At 40.4% G+C, this 14,270-nt stretch overlaps 1 protein-coding gene across 1 annotated transcript in view; it reads left to right on the forward strand.

Moving 5' to 3' along the window:
- The window catches only part of LOC149465848 (protein-glutamine gamma-glutamyltransferase 5-like), a 99,983-nt gene that overhangs the window by 28,929 nt on the left and 56,784 nt on the right, over positions 1-14,270 (forward strand). The window contains exons 5-6 of the mRNA XM_089673378.1: positions 4,661-4,789; positions 4,884-5,061. Of these exons, the coding sequence (XP_089529504.1) occupies positions 4,661-4,789; positions 4,884-5,061 (307 nt within the window). The remainder of the gene's footprint in view (positions 1-4,660; positions 4,790-4,883; positions 5,062-14,270) is intronic.

Below are 14,270 nucleotides of genomic sequence, written 5' to 3' on the forward strand. Positions count from 1 at the left end.
AGTATGCCTGAACCATTCTTGGACAGCCTGCTTCACTTTGTCTTTAGTGCCAAAATGCTGACCTCGCAGAACTTTTTTTAAGGGTCCAAACAGGTGGAAATCACTCGGAGCGAGGTCGGGGCTGTAAGGAGGATGTGGCAATACCTCCCAGCCGAGTTGCTGTAATGTGCATGTAGTGCGGTGAGCAGTATGAGCTTGTGAGTTGTCCTGGAGAAACAGGGTGCCCTTAGTGATTTTCCGAAGACGTGTATGCACATCACTTATAACACGACAGTAATATCCATTGTTGATAGTGGCACCAAGGGGTAGAAAATCCACATGAATAATGCCACATTTGTCCCAGAAAACACTTGCCATCAATTTACCTGCAGATGCAATTGTTCGAAAATATTTTGGCGGTGGTGAGTCTGCATGCTTCCACCGCTTTGATGCTCGTTTTGATTCCGGAGTGAAATAATGTGCCCAGGTAACTTTCACACACAGTAAACAATACACGCTTTATTGTGGTTTTTTTTTTGCCAAATAAATGTAGCAGAATACATTTTGTCCTAAATTTATTAAGAAAGATGTTTTATTTGCAACATTTTATAACAGAAACTAAGAGACAATTGTTTTTATTTTTCAAAATTTTCAGTATTTTTTCATTTATATACAGTGGGGCAAAAAAGTATTTAGTCAGTCACCAATTGTGCAAGTTCTCCCACTTAAAAAGATGAGAGAGGCCTGTAATTGGCATCATAGGTAGACCTCAACTATGAGAGACAAAAAAAATCCAGACAATCACAGTGGCTGATTTGGAAAGAATTTATTTGCAAATTATGGTGGAAAATAAGTATTTGGTCAATATCAAAAGTTCATCTCAATATTTTGTTATATATCCTTTGTTGGCAATGAATGAATGAATGCTATCCCCATGCTTCACAGTAGGTATGGTGTTCTTTGGATGCAACTCAGCATTCTCTCTCCTCCAAACACGACGAGTTGTGTTTCTACCAAACAGTTCTATTTAGGTTTCATCTGACCATATGACATTCTCCCAATCCTCTTCTGGATCATCTAAATGCTCTCTAGGAAACTTCAGATGGGCCCGGAAATGCACTGGCTTAAGCAGGGAGACACGTCTGGCACTGCAGGATCTGAGTCCCTGGCGGCATAGTGTGTACTGATGGTAGCCTTTGTTACATTGGTCCCAGCTCTCTGCAGGTCATTCACTAGGTCCCCCCGTGTGGTCCTGGGATTTTTTCTCACCGTTCTTGTGATCGTTTTGACCCCACGGGGTGAGATCTTGCATGGAGCCCCAGATCGAGGGAGATTATCAGTGGTTTTGTATGTCTTCCATTTTCTAATTATTGCTCCCACAGTTGGTTTGTTCACACCAAGCTGCTTGCCTATTGCAGATTCAGTCTTCCCAGCCTGGTGCAGGTCTACAATTTTGTTTCTGGTGTCCTTCGACAGCTCTTTGGTCTTCACCATAGTGGAGTTTGGAGTGTGACTGTTTGAGGTTGTGGACAGGTGTCTTTTATACTGATAACAAGTTCAAACAGGTGCCATTGATACAAGTAATGAGTGCAGGACAGAGGAGCCTCTTAAAGAAGAAGGTACAGGTCTGTGAGAGCCAGAAATCTTGCTTGTTTGTAGGTGACCAAATACTTATTTTCCACCATAACTTGCAAATAAATTCTTTCCAAATCAGCCAATGTGATTGTCTGGATTTTTTTTCTCATTTTGTCTCTCATAGTTGAGGTCTACATATATTGCCAATTACAGGCCTCTCTCATCCTTTTATGTGGGAGAACTTGTACAATTGGTGGCTGACTAAATACTTTTTTGCCCCACTGTAGCAAAACAAAAAAAACCCTGAATAAACAGTGCTGATTAAATACCACCAAAAGAAAGCTGCATTCCTTTTGGGTATAATGTTGCATTACTGAGTAATTGTCATTAAAAGTGTAACAGCTTTGAAAGCTGAAAATTTACCTGGGCAGGGAGGGGGAGAAAGTGTCTGGTACTGAAGTGGAAAACTGAAAGTTCCGTGGGGCTGTAGGCAAATAATATTTAATAAAATGTTCACCTTTGTGTCAGATGTATCATGTAAACCTATGTCGTATAGTAAATTCTATTGTGACCTGCACATTGTATAGAAATTCCATGACAAATTAGTTTGACATTTCTGTATTGAAATCTAATCCTGGGTGCAATGCTTTACATACTCCCAAGAAAAAAAAAATAATAAATGCACATTTTTTTACCTGCAAAAACAAGTGTATTTATTATTTTTTTAAATGTGAACTTATCCTTTAAAGCAGAAAGGTAAAAACAGTGACCTGCTGGCGGTGATGATACAGGTTGTCACTCTAATATGTGGTAAGCCACACCTTAACTACAGGGATTAAGTTAAAACAACATCATTTCATCATCACCCCTTAGGCAGGTTATTAAACTGACAGTCAGAATCACCTGAACAAGTATAGCAAGCAATAATGTTTTAGCTTTATCTTTCAGTTTTCAAAAGCAGTCAGGACATGATTGAATTTTTGTGGGGTTTTTTTGCGTTTGGCACTGGTGCTTTCATTATGTGACAGAGCGTAAAGGGTTAGAAACAGATTTAGTTTTTTTTCACATGTGTCTGTCCCTGACATGCAGCTCTCATTTGACAGGGGGTGAGGAGGCAATATGGTGGCTGGTTGCTTTCTCCCATTAAAGTGTTCCTAAACCCAAGACCCTGCGTTCACTATATCTGGTCTTCCACAGTACACAGAATGCAATTATTTTTGTAAATATAAACTGCTAAATACATTTTCTCATCAGCAGCTAGAACAGTTTTGTGACTTCTATCAGTGTTCAGCTGAGCACTGGTTAAAACTTGTAGGAGGAGTTTTCACTTTCCTCTCACTGCCCTATGAGATTGCATAACCCCTGACCCTCTGTCTGGACAGTGCTGATTGGCCCTGTGCTAATCACATGCACCCTCCAAAGAACAAGAGAATAACTCTCTAGCACTACGCACCAAATTGAGCATGTGCAGAGTGTCCCTGAGGCTCTGTTCTATCAGGAGATGAAATGGGGAACATGGAAGAAGGGGAACATCAGAGAAGACAGGATCAAACAGACTTTTTACATAATGCAGAGGATTAACCCCTTAGGTTCCACAGTGAGTAAAACAAGCATGCTTTACTGCATACACAGACTGATTTTACTGTTGTGGTTTTAGAAACACTTTAATGTAAATGGTTGTGCAGCATGGCTCCCTTTCAATTAAATGGGTCACATTTGTCAGGCCAAGGTGCCTGGTGAATGCAACAGAGGATTTAAATCTTGCCGCTACATGTGTACACCACAATCCGCTGCCTTTGCAGCTTAAAGCGTTACTAAACCCAGGACCTGCAGTCGCAATATCCAGTCTTCCACAATACACAAAACATGGAAATGCAATTATTTTAGTAAACATGAACTGCTAAATACCTTTTCTCATCACTAGTATATAATAGTCTTGTGACTTCTATCAGTGTCTGGCTGAGCACTGGTTAGAGCTTATAGGAGTTTCTATTCTACTCTGATTGTCCTATGAGGCTACATAACCCCTGACCCTCTGTCTGGACCGTGCTGATAACATGCACCCTCCCAAAGAGAAAAAAAAAACCTCTCTAGCCATACACACTAAACTGAGCATGACAGCTAGAACAGTCTTGTGACTTCTATCAGTGTCCAGCTGAGCACTGGTTAAAACTTGTAGGAGGAGTTTTCACTCTCCTCTCACTGCCCACAATCCGCTGCCTTTGCAGCTTAAAGCGTTACTAAACCCAGGACCTGCAGTCGCAATATCCAGTCTTCCACAGTACACAGAACATGGAAATGCAATTATTTTAATAAATATAAACTTTTCTCATCAGTACTATATAGCAGTCTTGTGGCTTCTATCAGTGTCCGGCTGAGCACTGGTTAGAGCTTCTAGGAGTTTCTATTCTGCTCTGATTGTCCTATGAGGCTGCATAGCCCCTGACCCTCTGTCTGGACCATGCTGATAACATGCACCCTCCCAGAGAGAAAAAAAAAATCCGCTCTAGCCATACACACTAAGCTGAGCATGTGCACAGTGGCTCCTAGATGGACTGATAACAGTAGAAGAAGGGGAGGATCAGAGAAGACAGGATCAAACAGCTTTTTACACAAAGTGGAGGATTAACCTCTTAGGTTCCACAGTGATTATAACAAACATGCTTTACTGCGTATACAGACTGATTTTACTGTTGTGGGTTCAGTAACACTTTAATGCAGTTCTCCAATATGCTGTGAAACAATTAAAAGCCACAAAAACTGTAGCTGCTGACTTTTAAAAAACAGCCAATCACCTTTCCCATGATCCAGCAGTGTGCTCACCCGAGCCCACTTCACCTGCCATGTCCTGTACTCAGCACCGGCATCTTAACTGTGGGCACCCAGCTGTGACAACTTGCGGCTTCACAGCCGGGTGCCCACTGCGCATGCGCGAGCAGCACTGTTGGAAGGGTGGTAAAACGCAGCCGGTGTTAGTGTTATTTATCAGGAAATGGGAATATGACATACACAATGACGTAAACAAACCACTTGTTTATTTGCCCTTCATTTGCAATGCTATAGAGCATAACTAAGAAACTTCCCTTTATTTTCCTACTGATTTTAGTTTGAAGATGGATTGGGTGAGATTTGCTTAAGAATTCTGGACATGAACCCCAATTTCCTTAAAGATCCAGTCTGTGATTGTTCTAAAAGAGGAGACCCCGTCTATCTAAGCAGAATCATCTCTGCCATGGTATGCTATTTATTTTCTCTATATTGAAGGGCAGATATGCCTGTGAAGTTTAGTATGCTTCAACATCATTTTATGTTCCTAATCCATCCTGTAGATCAATTCTAACGATGACTTGGGAGTGTTGGAATCCTGCTGGGCTGGATCTTTCTCAAATGGTGTCAATCCTAGTTCATGGAATGGAAGTGTCAATATCTTACGGTTCTGGGACCGCGGTGGCTGCAGGCCAGTTCGATATGGACAGTGTTGGGTTCTGGCTGGAGTCATGTGCACAGGTAAATTATCATTTTTCTTCATTTCACATAAGTACTAAGTACAAATAAGGAGGCCTCAAGCTTTGCTTTCTAGGAAATTTATGTAAACAAGTCTTCCCAATACTGACATTTAAACTGACCATCTAAGTTGGAGATCGGACCCAGATTTGGCTTGTTTGATGCCAGTGCTTATCCATATTTAGCCCATCTTAGTTTTGGGTAGAGTGGAGAAGGGATAGAACCTTTGTTGCACTAACATTGCTGCCTGTGTCCCCACTCGAGTGATTTTTTTCATTTTTTTCACTGTCTATATAATGAGTGTCAAGCAGAACAGAAAGTGAAGGAAAATCCTTTTCTTTCAGTATGTTTTTATTAACTGTTTCTGCGCCGCCCTATAGCAGAAATACTGCTACAGGGCAGCAGGGGTGCACAAAATTACGTACTGTATATATACACACGTGATATTGCAGCTCTGGGTTGGGGGAGCGCGCCCTACCCGCGCCGCCATTCGCAGCCTTGGCTGTCACTCACTGGGTCCCAGATGGTGATTCCCTGCCAGCACCTGGCAATCTCCAAGAATTATAGACGGGGGAGAGACCTGTATACAGTCAGGTCCATAAATATTGGGACATCGACACAATTCTAAAATTTTTGGCTCTATACACCACCACAATGGATTTGAAATAAAATGAACAAGATGTGCTTTAACTGCAGACTGTCAGCTTTAATTTGAGGGTACTTACATCCAAATCAGGTGAACGGTGTAGGAATTACAACAGTGGACCTGGCTGTATAAACAACACAGATCTCTCCCCTGTTAGCGCCTGCACAGTACTTTGTATGGCTGTGCATAGCACAGCCATACAAAGTAGTGTGCTTACAGTGGAAAGCACACACACAGCACACATCGCCACTAGATGTTAACCCCTTCCTGCCCAAATGCCATTAGTACAGTGTCAGTACTTTTTATTAGTACTGATCACTCTATTGGTGTCACTGGAGATGTCAGTGACACCAAGTCAGTTCCCCCAGTGTCAGAAAGCCCACCTCAGTCCCACTATAAATCGGTGATCGCTGCCATTACTAGCAAAACACGTATTGGGATTTTTTTTAGCAAAGACATGTCGCAGAATACATTTTGGCCTAAATTTATGATGAAATTTGATTTTTACACTTTTTTACTGGATATGTCATATAGCAAAAAGTAAAAAAAAATGTTTTTTTCTCAAAATTGTCGGTCATTTTTTGTTTATAGTGCAAAAAAAAAAAATGTACAGGCGATCAAATATCACCAAAATTAAGTTCTATTTGTAGGATAAAAAGGACGTAAATTTCATTTGAGTGCAGCATTGTATGACTGCGCAATTGTCAGTTAAAGTAACACAACACTGTATTGCAAAAAATGTCCTGGTCAGCAAGGGGGGTAAATCCTTTGGAGGGCAAGTGGTTAAAAAACCTTAAAATATTTCCAAGATAGGTGTGACAATTAGCAGACTGAAGATTATTGGCGTGGTTTCTGTAATACTGATAAATTACAAACATTCATCTACAGGCTTAACAACTGTAAAATGTAAACAGGTCTTACTCACTTTTTCTCCTGCCGATGACGAAGAACACTGATTTGTCACAAAAAAATTATCCCAGTTCACAGGGAAGCCGACACTTTAGAGTTTGCTGATCTCCTGTTCTGATTCCCCACAGAAACCCCTCTCCCTCCTGCTGACCTCCACAGCACTACTGTATCCTGTAATAATAAGGAGGTCAGAGGAAAGAACCAGCAGGAGCTGTGGAAGCCCAGGAGTTTCATTATTCAGAGATTCAGATGTCTATGAATCTCCGTATCACAATAGTAACACATTTCAACTAATCTAAATTAATTTATAACAAAATAACTAGAGATGAGCGAAGAAATGAAAAATTCGATTCGGCTGATTCGGCGAATTCCAGTGTGAAATTCGATTCGATGCGAATTTCTCCGCTACGAAGATGACTTATTTAAAGGGTTTCTAGGCTTCAGAGAGCCTTTAAATTAGTGCAGAACACTGTACCTTTAATTTAAATGCCCTTGGAGATGAGGAAGGAGAAGGAGAAGGAGAAGGATGAGACGAAGGAGAAGGAGAAGGATGAGAAGAAGGAGAAGGAGAAGGATGAGAAGAAGGAGAAGGATGAGAAGAAGGAGAAGGAGAAGGAGAAGGATGAGAAGAAGGAGAAGGAGAAGGATGAGAAGAAGGAGAAGGAGAAGGATGAGAAGAAGGAGAAGGATGAGAAGGAGAAGGATGAGAAGAAGAAGGATGAGAAGAAGGAGAAGGATGAGAAGAAGGAGAAGGAGAAGGATGAGAAGAAGGAGAAGGAGAAGGATGAGAAGAAAGAGAAGGATGAGAAGAAGAAGGATGAGAAGAAGGAGAAGGATGAGAAGAAGAAGGATGAGAAGAAGGAAAAGGATGAGAAGAAGAAGGATGAGAAGAAGGAGAAGGATGAGAAGAAGGAGAATGATGAGAAGAAGGAGAAGGATGATAAGAAGGAGAAGGAAGAGAAGAAGGAGAAGGATGAGAAGAAGGAGAAGGATGAGAAGAAGGAGAAGGATGAGAAGAAGGAGAAGGAGAAGGATGAGAAGAAGGAGAAGGATGAGAAGAAGAAGGATGAGAAGAAGGATGAGAAGAAGGAGGAGAAGGATGAGAAGAAGAAGGATGAGAAGAAGGAGAAGGATGAGAAGAAGGAGAATGATGAGAAGAAGGAGAAGGATGAGAAGAAGGAGAAGGATGAGAAGAAGGAGAAGGATGAGAAGAAGGAGAAGGATGAGAAGAAGGAGAAGGAGAAGGATGAGAAGAAAAAGGATGAGAAGAAGGAGAAGGAGAAGGATGAGAAGAAGGAGAAGGATGAGAAGGAGAAGGAGAAGGATGAGAAGAAGGAGAAGGAGAAGGATGAGAAGAAGGAGAAGGATGAGAAGAAGGAGAAGGATGAGAAGAAGGAGAAGGAGAAGCAGAAGAAGAAGGATGAGAAGAAGGAGAAGGAGAAGGATGAGAAGAAGGAGAAGGAGAAGGATGAGAAGAAGGAGAAGGATGAGAAGAAGGATGAGCAGAAGGAGAAGGATGAGAAGAAGGAGAAGGATGAGAAGAAGGAGAAGGATGAGAAGAAGGATGAGAAGAAGGATGAGAAGAAGGAGAAGGATGAGAAGAAGGACAGTTCTGTGACAGTTTCTGTCTATTTCTGACAGTTCTGGGACATTCACTCCATACAGCGGTTTCAACCGCTGTATGGAGGGAATGTCATAGAACTGTCAGAAATAGACTATTAATGACAGTTCTGGGACTGTCCTTCCATGCAGCGGTTGAAACATTGTATGTATTTGTTTCCATAAATGGATCCATTTATGGAAACAAATACATACAATGTTTCAACCGCTGCATGGAAGGACAGTCCCAGAACTGTCATTAATAGTCTATTTCTGACAGTTCCATGACATTCCCTCCATACAGCGGTTAAAACAGCTGTATGCAGTGAATGTCCCAGAACTGTCATAAATAGTCTATTTCTGACAGTTCTGGGACATTCACTCCATACAGCGGTTTCCGGCAAAAAGTGTATGTGCAGAGTTCCTCTATTCTGCAGATACACTTAGAGGAGCTCTGCAGATACACTTAGAGGAGCTCTGCACATACACTTTTTTCCGGTTTGGAATTATTCTTATTTTCATCCTACTTCTTCTTCTTCTTCTTCATCCTCATCCTCATCCTCTTCTTCTTCTGAGGATGAGGATGAGGATGAAGAAGAAGAAGAAGAAGAAGAAGTAGGATGAAAATAAGATTAATTCCAAGCCGGCAAAAAGTGTATGTGCAGAGCTCCTCTAAGTGTATCTGCAGAGCTCCTCTAAGTGTATCTGCAGAATAGAGGAACTCTGCACATACACTTTTTGCCGGCTTGGAATTATTCTTCTTTTCATCCTACTTCTTCTTCTTCTTTTTCTTCATCCTCATCCTCAGAAGATGAGGATGAGGAAGAAGAAGAAGAAGAAGAAGAAGAAGAAGAAGAAGAAGAAGAAGAAGTATAATGAAAAGAAGAATAATTCCATGCCGGCAAAAAGTGTATGTGCAGAGTTCCTCTATTTCTGACAGTTCTCTCACAGCTTCTTCACATGTACAGCGGTTGAAATATCTGTATCCTAAATGGAAACTAATAGATACAAATTGTATCTATTAGTTTCCATTTAGGATACAGATGTTTCAACCGCTGTACATGTGAAGAAGCTGTGAGAGAACTGTCAGAAATAGAGGAACTCTGCACATACACTTTTTGCCGGCTTGGAATTATTCTTCTTTTCATCCTACTTCTTCTTCTTCTTCTTCTTCTTCTTCTTCTTCTTCATCCTCATCCTCATCCTCTTCTTCTGAGGATGAAGAAGAAGAAGAAGTAGGATGAAAAGAAGAATAATTCCAAGCCGGCAAAAAGTGTATGTGCAGAGTTCCTCTATTTCTGACAGTTCTCTCACAACTTCTTCACATGTACAGTGGTTGAAACATCTGTATCCTAAATGTAAACTAATAGATACAATGTTTCAACCGCTAAACATGTGTTCCTTCTGTCAGAGAACTGTCAGAAATAGCGGAGCTCACTGCAGGGACACTTTTGCCGGCTGATCGGGAAATGTTCGATTCGCGCACCCGAAGTAGGCAAAATTTCGGTTTCGACACGAATCGAATATTTCCTGAAATTCGACTCGAATTCCGGTTCGCCTAGTTCGATTCGCTCATCTCTAAAAATAACAAATTAATTCAAAATGATTAATTTCATTTGGATGACATGGTGAAATAATTTTGGCCTTATGTTAAAGAGCTACTAAACCCAGGACCCTGCATTCACTATATCTGGTCTCCCACAGTACACAGAACATTGAAATGCAATTATTTAAGTAAATATAACCTGCTACATACCTTTTCTCAGCAGTAGAATATAGCAGTCTTGTGACTTCTGTCAGTGTCCTTGAGCCTTTAATACAAGAAATATGTCACTTACAGTCAGCAACGTCTCTAGGTTGCTATGTACTGCTCCTGGTAATGCTGCTACCCTAGGATTTGGTCTATGTTGGCCTTGCTGAAATTCAGAACTAGACACACCATAGAAATTTCTAGTTGATCCAAGCCTATAAGCACATGAAGTGTAGCTGCTTACTGTTTACATTCAGTATAAAAGAAGAACGCCTGCAAAAACCTTTAGGCTGTGACTTATGTGGGCACAGTGAGTGACAGATTGTGCCAAAGATGCAAGACTGGAAGGACGTCATATGACGTCCACCAGGGATAGCAGTGCTCCAACTCGGCCATATTGAGCTTGTGTCAATATTATTAGTTTGGCATCAGTTTGAGATTCTTCTGATGTTATTCAGGGTTCGTTGACAGTTGCATTTCACCTATAGTTGACCTCCTTCTTACCTTTAATGGATCTTCAAGTGGGTTTTACATTTCCATAGACTTGTATGCAACTTGAAGTGAAAAAAGCTCATTGACACAATTCCTCATGTTGTCTGTGTCCAGGTTGGGGAAATTCACCCTCCTTATTTGTTATGCTGACCATTTCTTTTGGAAACCACGTGAAAGGATATTAAAAATTATAAAAGTAACAAAAACAGTACTGGTAGAGATATATTTCAATTGGGACACCTGTTTGGGGGGTAACTGTCACAGCTGAGATTTTCCCTCAGGTTGGGGAGATTTGCACTCATTCCCTGACATGTCCCTAGAATTCTCCCCAACCAGGACAAAAAATAAATAAAACTCGACAGAATCCTAAACCTTTAATACTCTAATGGATAACATAAAGCTAAAGGGTAACAAAGCTAACAAAGAGTTTTAGCAAGAATTCTGAATTTATAGTTACAGACCTGCCATATCAAAAAGAAGTGTACCAATAAGCTCTATTAAAGGGTCGTTTGTTGCAGATGTTTTTCAATAAAGCTCATTAGGTGTTAGTTTTATTTATCAGGAAATGGGAGTATGACATACACAATGACGTAAACAAAAGAAAATCCCTGTCTGAAAATACAGTGTGTTTTTATTAAAGGGAAATGTGTAAGCAAGCTTATAAAAGTGAGCAATATTATAGATGATGTGTTGGCATTTTCATGAGACATCATCAAAAACCAAAGTAGGGTGTTCCTTTGTCTTTTTATATTGTCATGAATAGGCACATAGAAAAATTATAATAGTATGCAGTGTCTTTACGGTCAGTGATTGAACCCTATAGTCTGAAAGAAGTCTCTATTTGGCATATTTGATAAGGCAGAGCCAAGTGAAGCAATATTACACAAAGCTCAATATTTCAAAGTACTGTAATCAAAGGAAAGCTGAAGTCTGTTAGTTGTTTAGTTGTTATGCCTTGTTGTGCTTTACAGATTTAGTTCTTTACATCCCAAATACTCTCATATAGGTACCTATAGTTAATATATAAACCAATTGGGGAACGCAATATTTGGGTCCACCACCTCCCGCCCCCTCTGCCCTCCCCTCCAAAGCCATCTCCCCCTCATCCATCTCTTTTTATACACTTGTTGCCATTCCTCCATTTCTAACCTTACATTCTCTCTCCCACCTGCAAACCACCCACCAATATCCAGAGTCTGTAATTAAAATTTTTCACAAAAGTTACTTAAGTCCTCTGGGAATCTCAGTTTCGATGATTTCCCATCCTTCTACCCGATCAAGCATGCAGGGAATCCCCAATTATAGCGGACATTTTTGTCCCTCATCTGATCTAACAATGGTTTAAAAAATTTTCTTCTAGCAAGTGTCTCTTGTGCTATGTCTGCAAAAATTTGCAACTTCGTTTCTCCATATTTTATATCTGGTATCTCACGTAGCTTCTTCCAGAAAATTTCTTTATCTTCATAATAATGAAACCTTACTATCACATCCCTTGGTGTATCTGATGTAACTCTTTGGGATCTCCTTATCCTATGCACTCTATTTTTAGTTGTCCAGTCTTTCCTCTTCCCATTATTGGATTAAACAATCTTCTCATAATGTCCACTAGATCTTCTCCTTGAGACATTTCTGGTAAGCATCTAATCCTTAAGATTAGAGATGAGCGAATCGAACTAGGCGAACCGGAATTCGAGTCGAATTTCAGGAAATATTCGATTCGTGTCGAAACCGAAATTTTGCCTACTTCGGGTGCGCGAATCGAACATTTCCCGATCAGCCGGCAAAAGTGTCCCTGCAGTGAGCTCCGCTATTTCTGACAGTTCTCTGACAGAAGGAACACATGTTTAGCGGTTGAAACATTGTATCTATTAGTTTACATTTAGGATACAGATGTTTCAACCACTGTACATGTGAAGAAGTTGTGAGAGAACTGTCAGAAATAGAGGAACTCTGCACATACACTTTTTGCCGGCTTGGAATTATTCTTCTTTTCATCCTACTTCTTCTTCTTCTTCATCCTCAGAAGAAGAGGATGAGGATGAGGATGAAGAAGAAGAAGAAGAAGAAGAAGAAGAAGAAGAAGAAGTAGGATGAAAAGAAGAATAATTCCAAGCCGGCAAAAAGTGTATGTGCAGAGTTCCTCTATTTCTGACAGTTCTCTCACAGCTTCTTCACATGTACAGCGGTTGAAACATCTGTATCCTAAATGGAAACTAATAGATACAATTTGTATCTATTAGTTTCCATTTAGGATACAGATATTTCAACCGCTGTACATGTGAAGAAGCTGTGAGAGAACTGTCAGAAATAGAGGAACTCTGCACATACACTTTTTGCCGGCATGGAATTATTCTTCTTTTCATTATACTTCTTCTTCTTCTTCTTCTTCTTCTTCTTCTTCTTCTTCTTCTTCTTCCTCATCCTCATCTTCTGAGGATGAGGATGAAGAAAAAGAAGAAGAAGAAGTAGGATGAAAAGAAGAATAATTCCAAGCCGGCAAAAAGTGTATGTGCAGAGTTCCTCTATTCTGCAGATACACTTAGAGGAGCTCTGCAGATACACTTAGAGGAGCTCTGCACATACACTTTTTGCCGGCTTGGAATTAATCTTATTTTCATCCTACTTCTTCTTCTTCTTCTTCTTCTTCATCCTCATCCTCATCCTCAGAAGAAGAAGAGGATGAGGATGAGGATGAAGAAGAAGAAGAAGAAGTAGGATGAAAATAAGAATAATTCCAAACCGGAAAAAAGTGTATGTGCAGAGCTCCTCTAAGTGTATCTGCAGAGCTCCTCTAAGTGTATCTGCAGAATAGAGGAACTCTGCACATACACTTTTTGCCGGAAACCGCTGTATGGAGTGAATGTCCCAGAACTGTCAGAAATAGACTATTTATGACAGTTCTGGGACATTCACTGCATACAGCTGTTTTAACCGCTGTATGGAGGGAATGTCATGGAACTGTCAGAAATAGACTATTAATGACAGTTGTGGGACTGTCCTTCCATACAGCGGTTGAAACATTGTATGTATTTGTTTCCATAAATGGATCCATTTATGGAAACAAATACATACAATGTTTCAACCGCTGTATGGAAGGACAGTCCCAGAACTGTCATTAATAGTCTATTTCTGACAGTTCCATGACATTCCCTCCATACAGCGGTTAAAACAGCTGTATGGAGTGAATGTCCCAGATCTGTCAGAAATAGACTATTTATGACAGTTCTGGGACATTCACTGCATACAGCTGTTTTAACCGCTGTATGGAGGGAATGTCATGGAACTGTCAGAAATAGACTATTAATGACAGTTGTGGGACTGTCCTTCCATACAGCGGTTGAAACATTGTATGTATTTGTTTCCATAAATGGATCCATTTATGGAAACAAATACATACAATGTTTCAACCGCTGCATGGAAGGACAGTCCCACAACTGTCATTAATAGTCTATTTCTGACAGTTCCATGACATTCCCTCCATACAGCGGTTAAAACAGCTGTATGGAGTGAATGTCCCAGATCTATCAGAAATAGACTATTTATGACAGTTCTGGGACATTCACTGCATACAGCTGTTTTAACCGCTGTATGGAGGGAATGTCATGGAACTGTCAGAAATAGACTATTAATGACAGTTGTGGGACTGTCCTTCCATACAGCGGTTGAAACATTGTATGTATTTGTTTCCGTATGTATTTGTTTCCATAAATGGATCCATTTATGGAAACAAATACATACAATGTTTCAACCGCTGTATGGAAGGACAGTCCCACAACTGTCATTAATAGTCTATTTCTGACAGTTCCATGACATTCC

The sequence above is a fragment of the Staurois parvus genome, unplaced genomic scaffold (genome assembly GCF_062004578.1).
Source record: "Staurois parvus isolate SC_StPar_1 unplaced genomic scaffold, SC_StPar_1.0 ptg000137l, whole genome shotgun sequence".
Lineage (NCBI taxonomy): Eukaryota > Metazoa > Chordata > Amphibia > Anura > Ranidae > Staurois > Staurois parvus.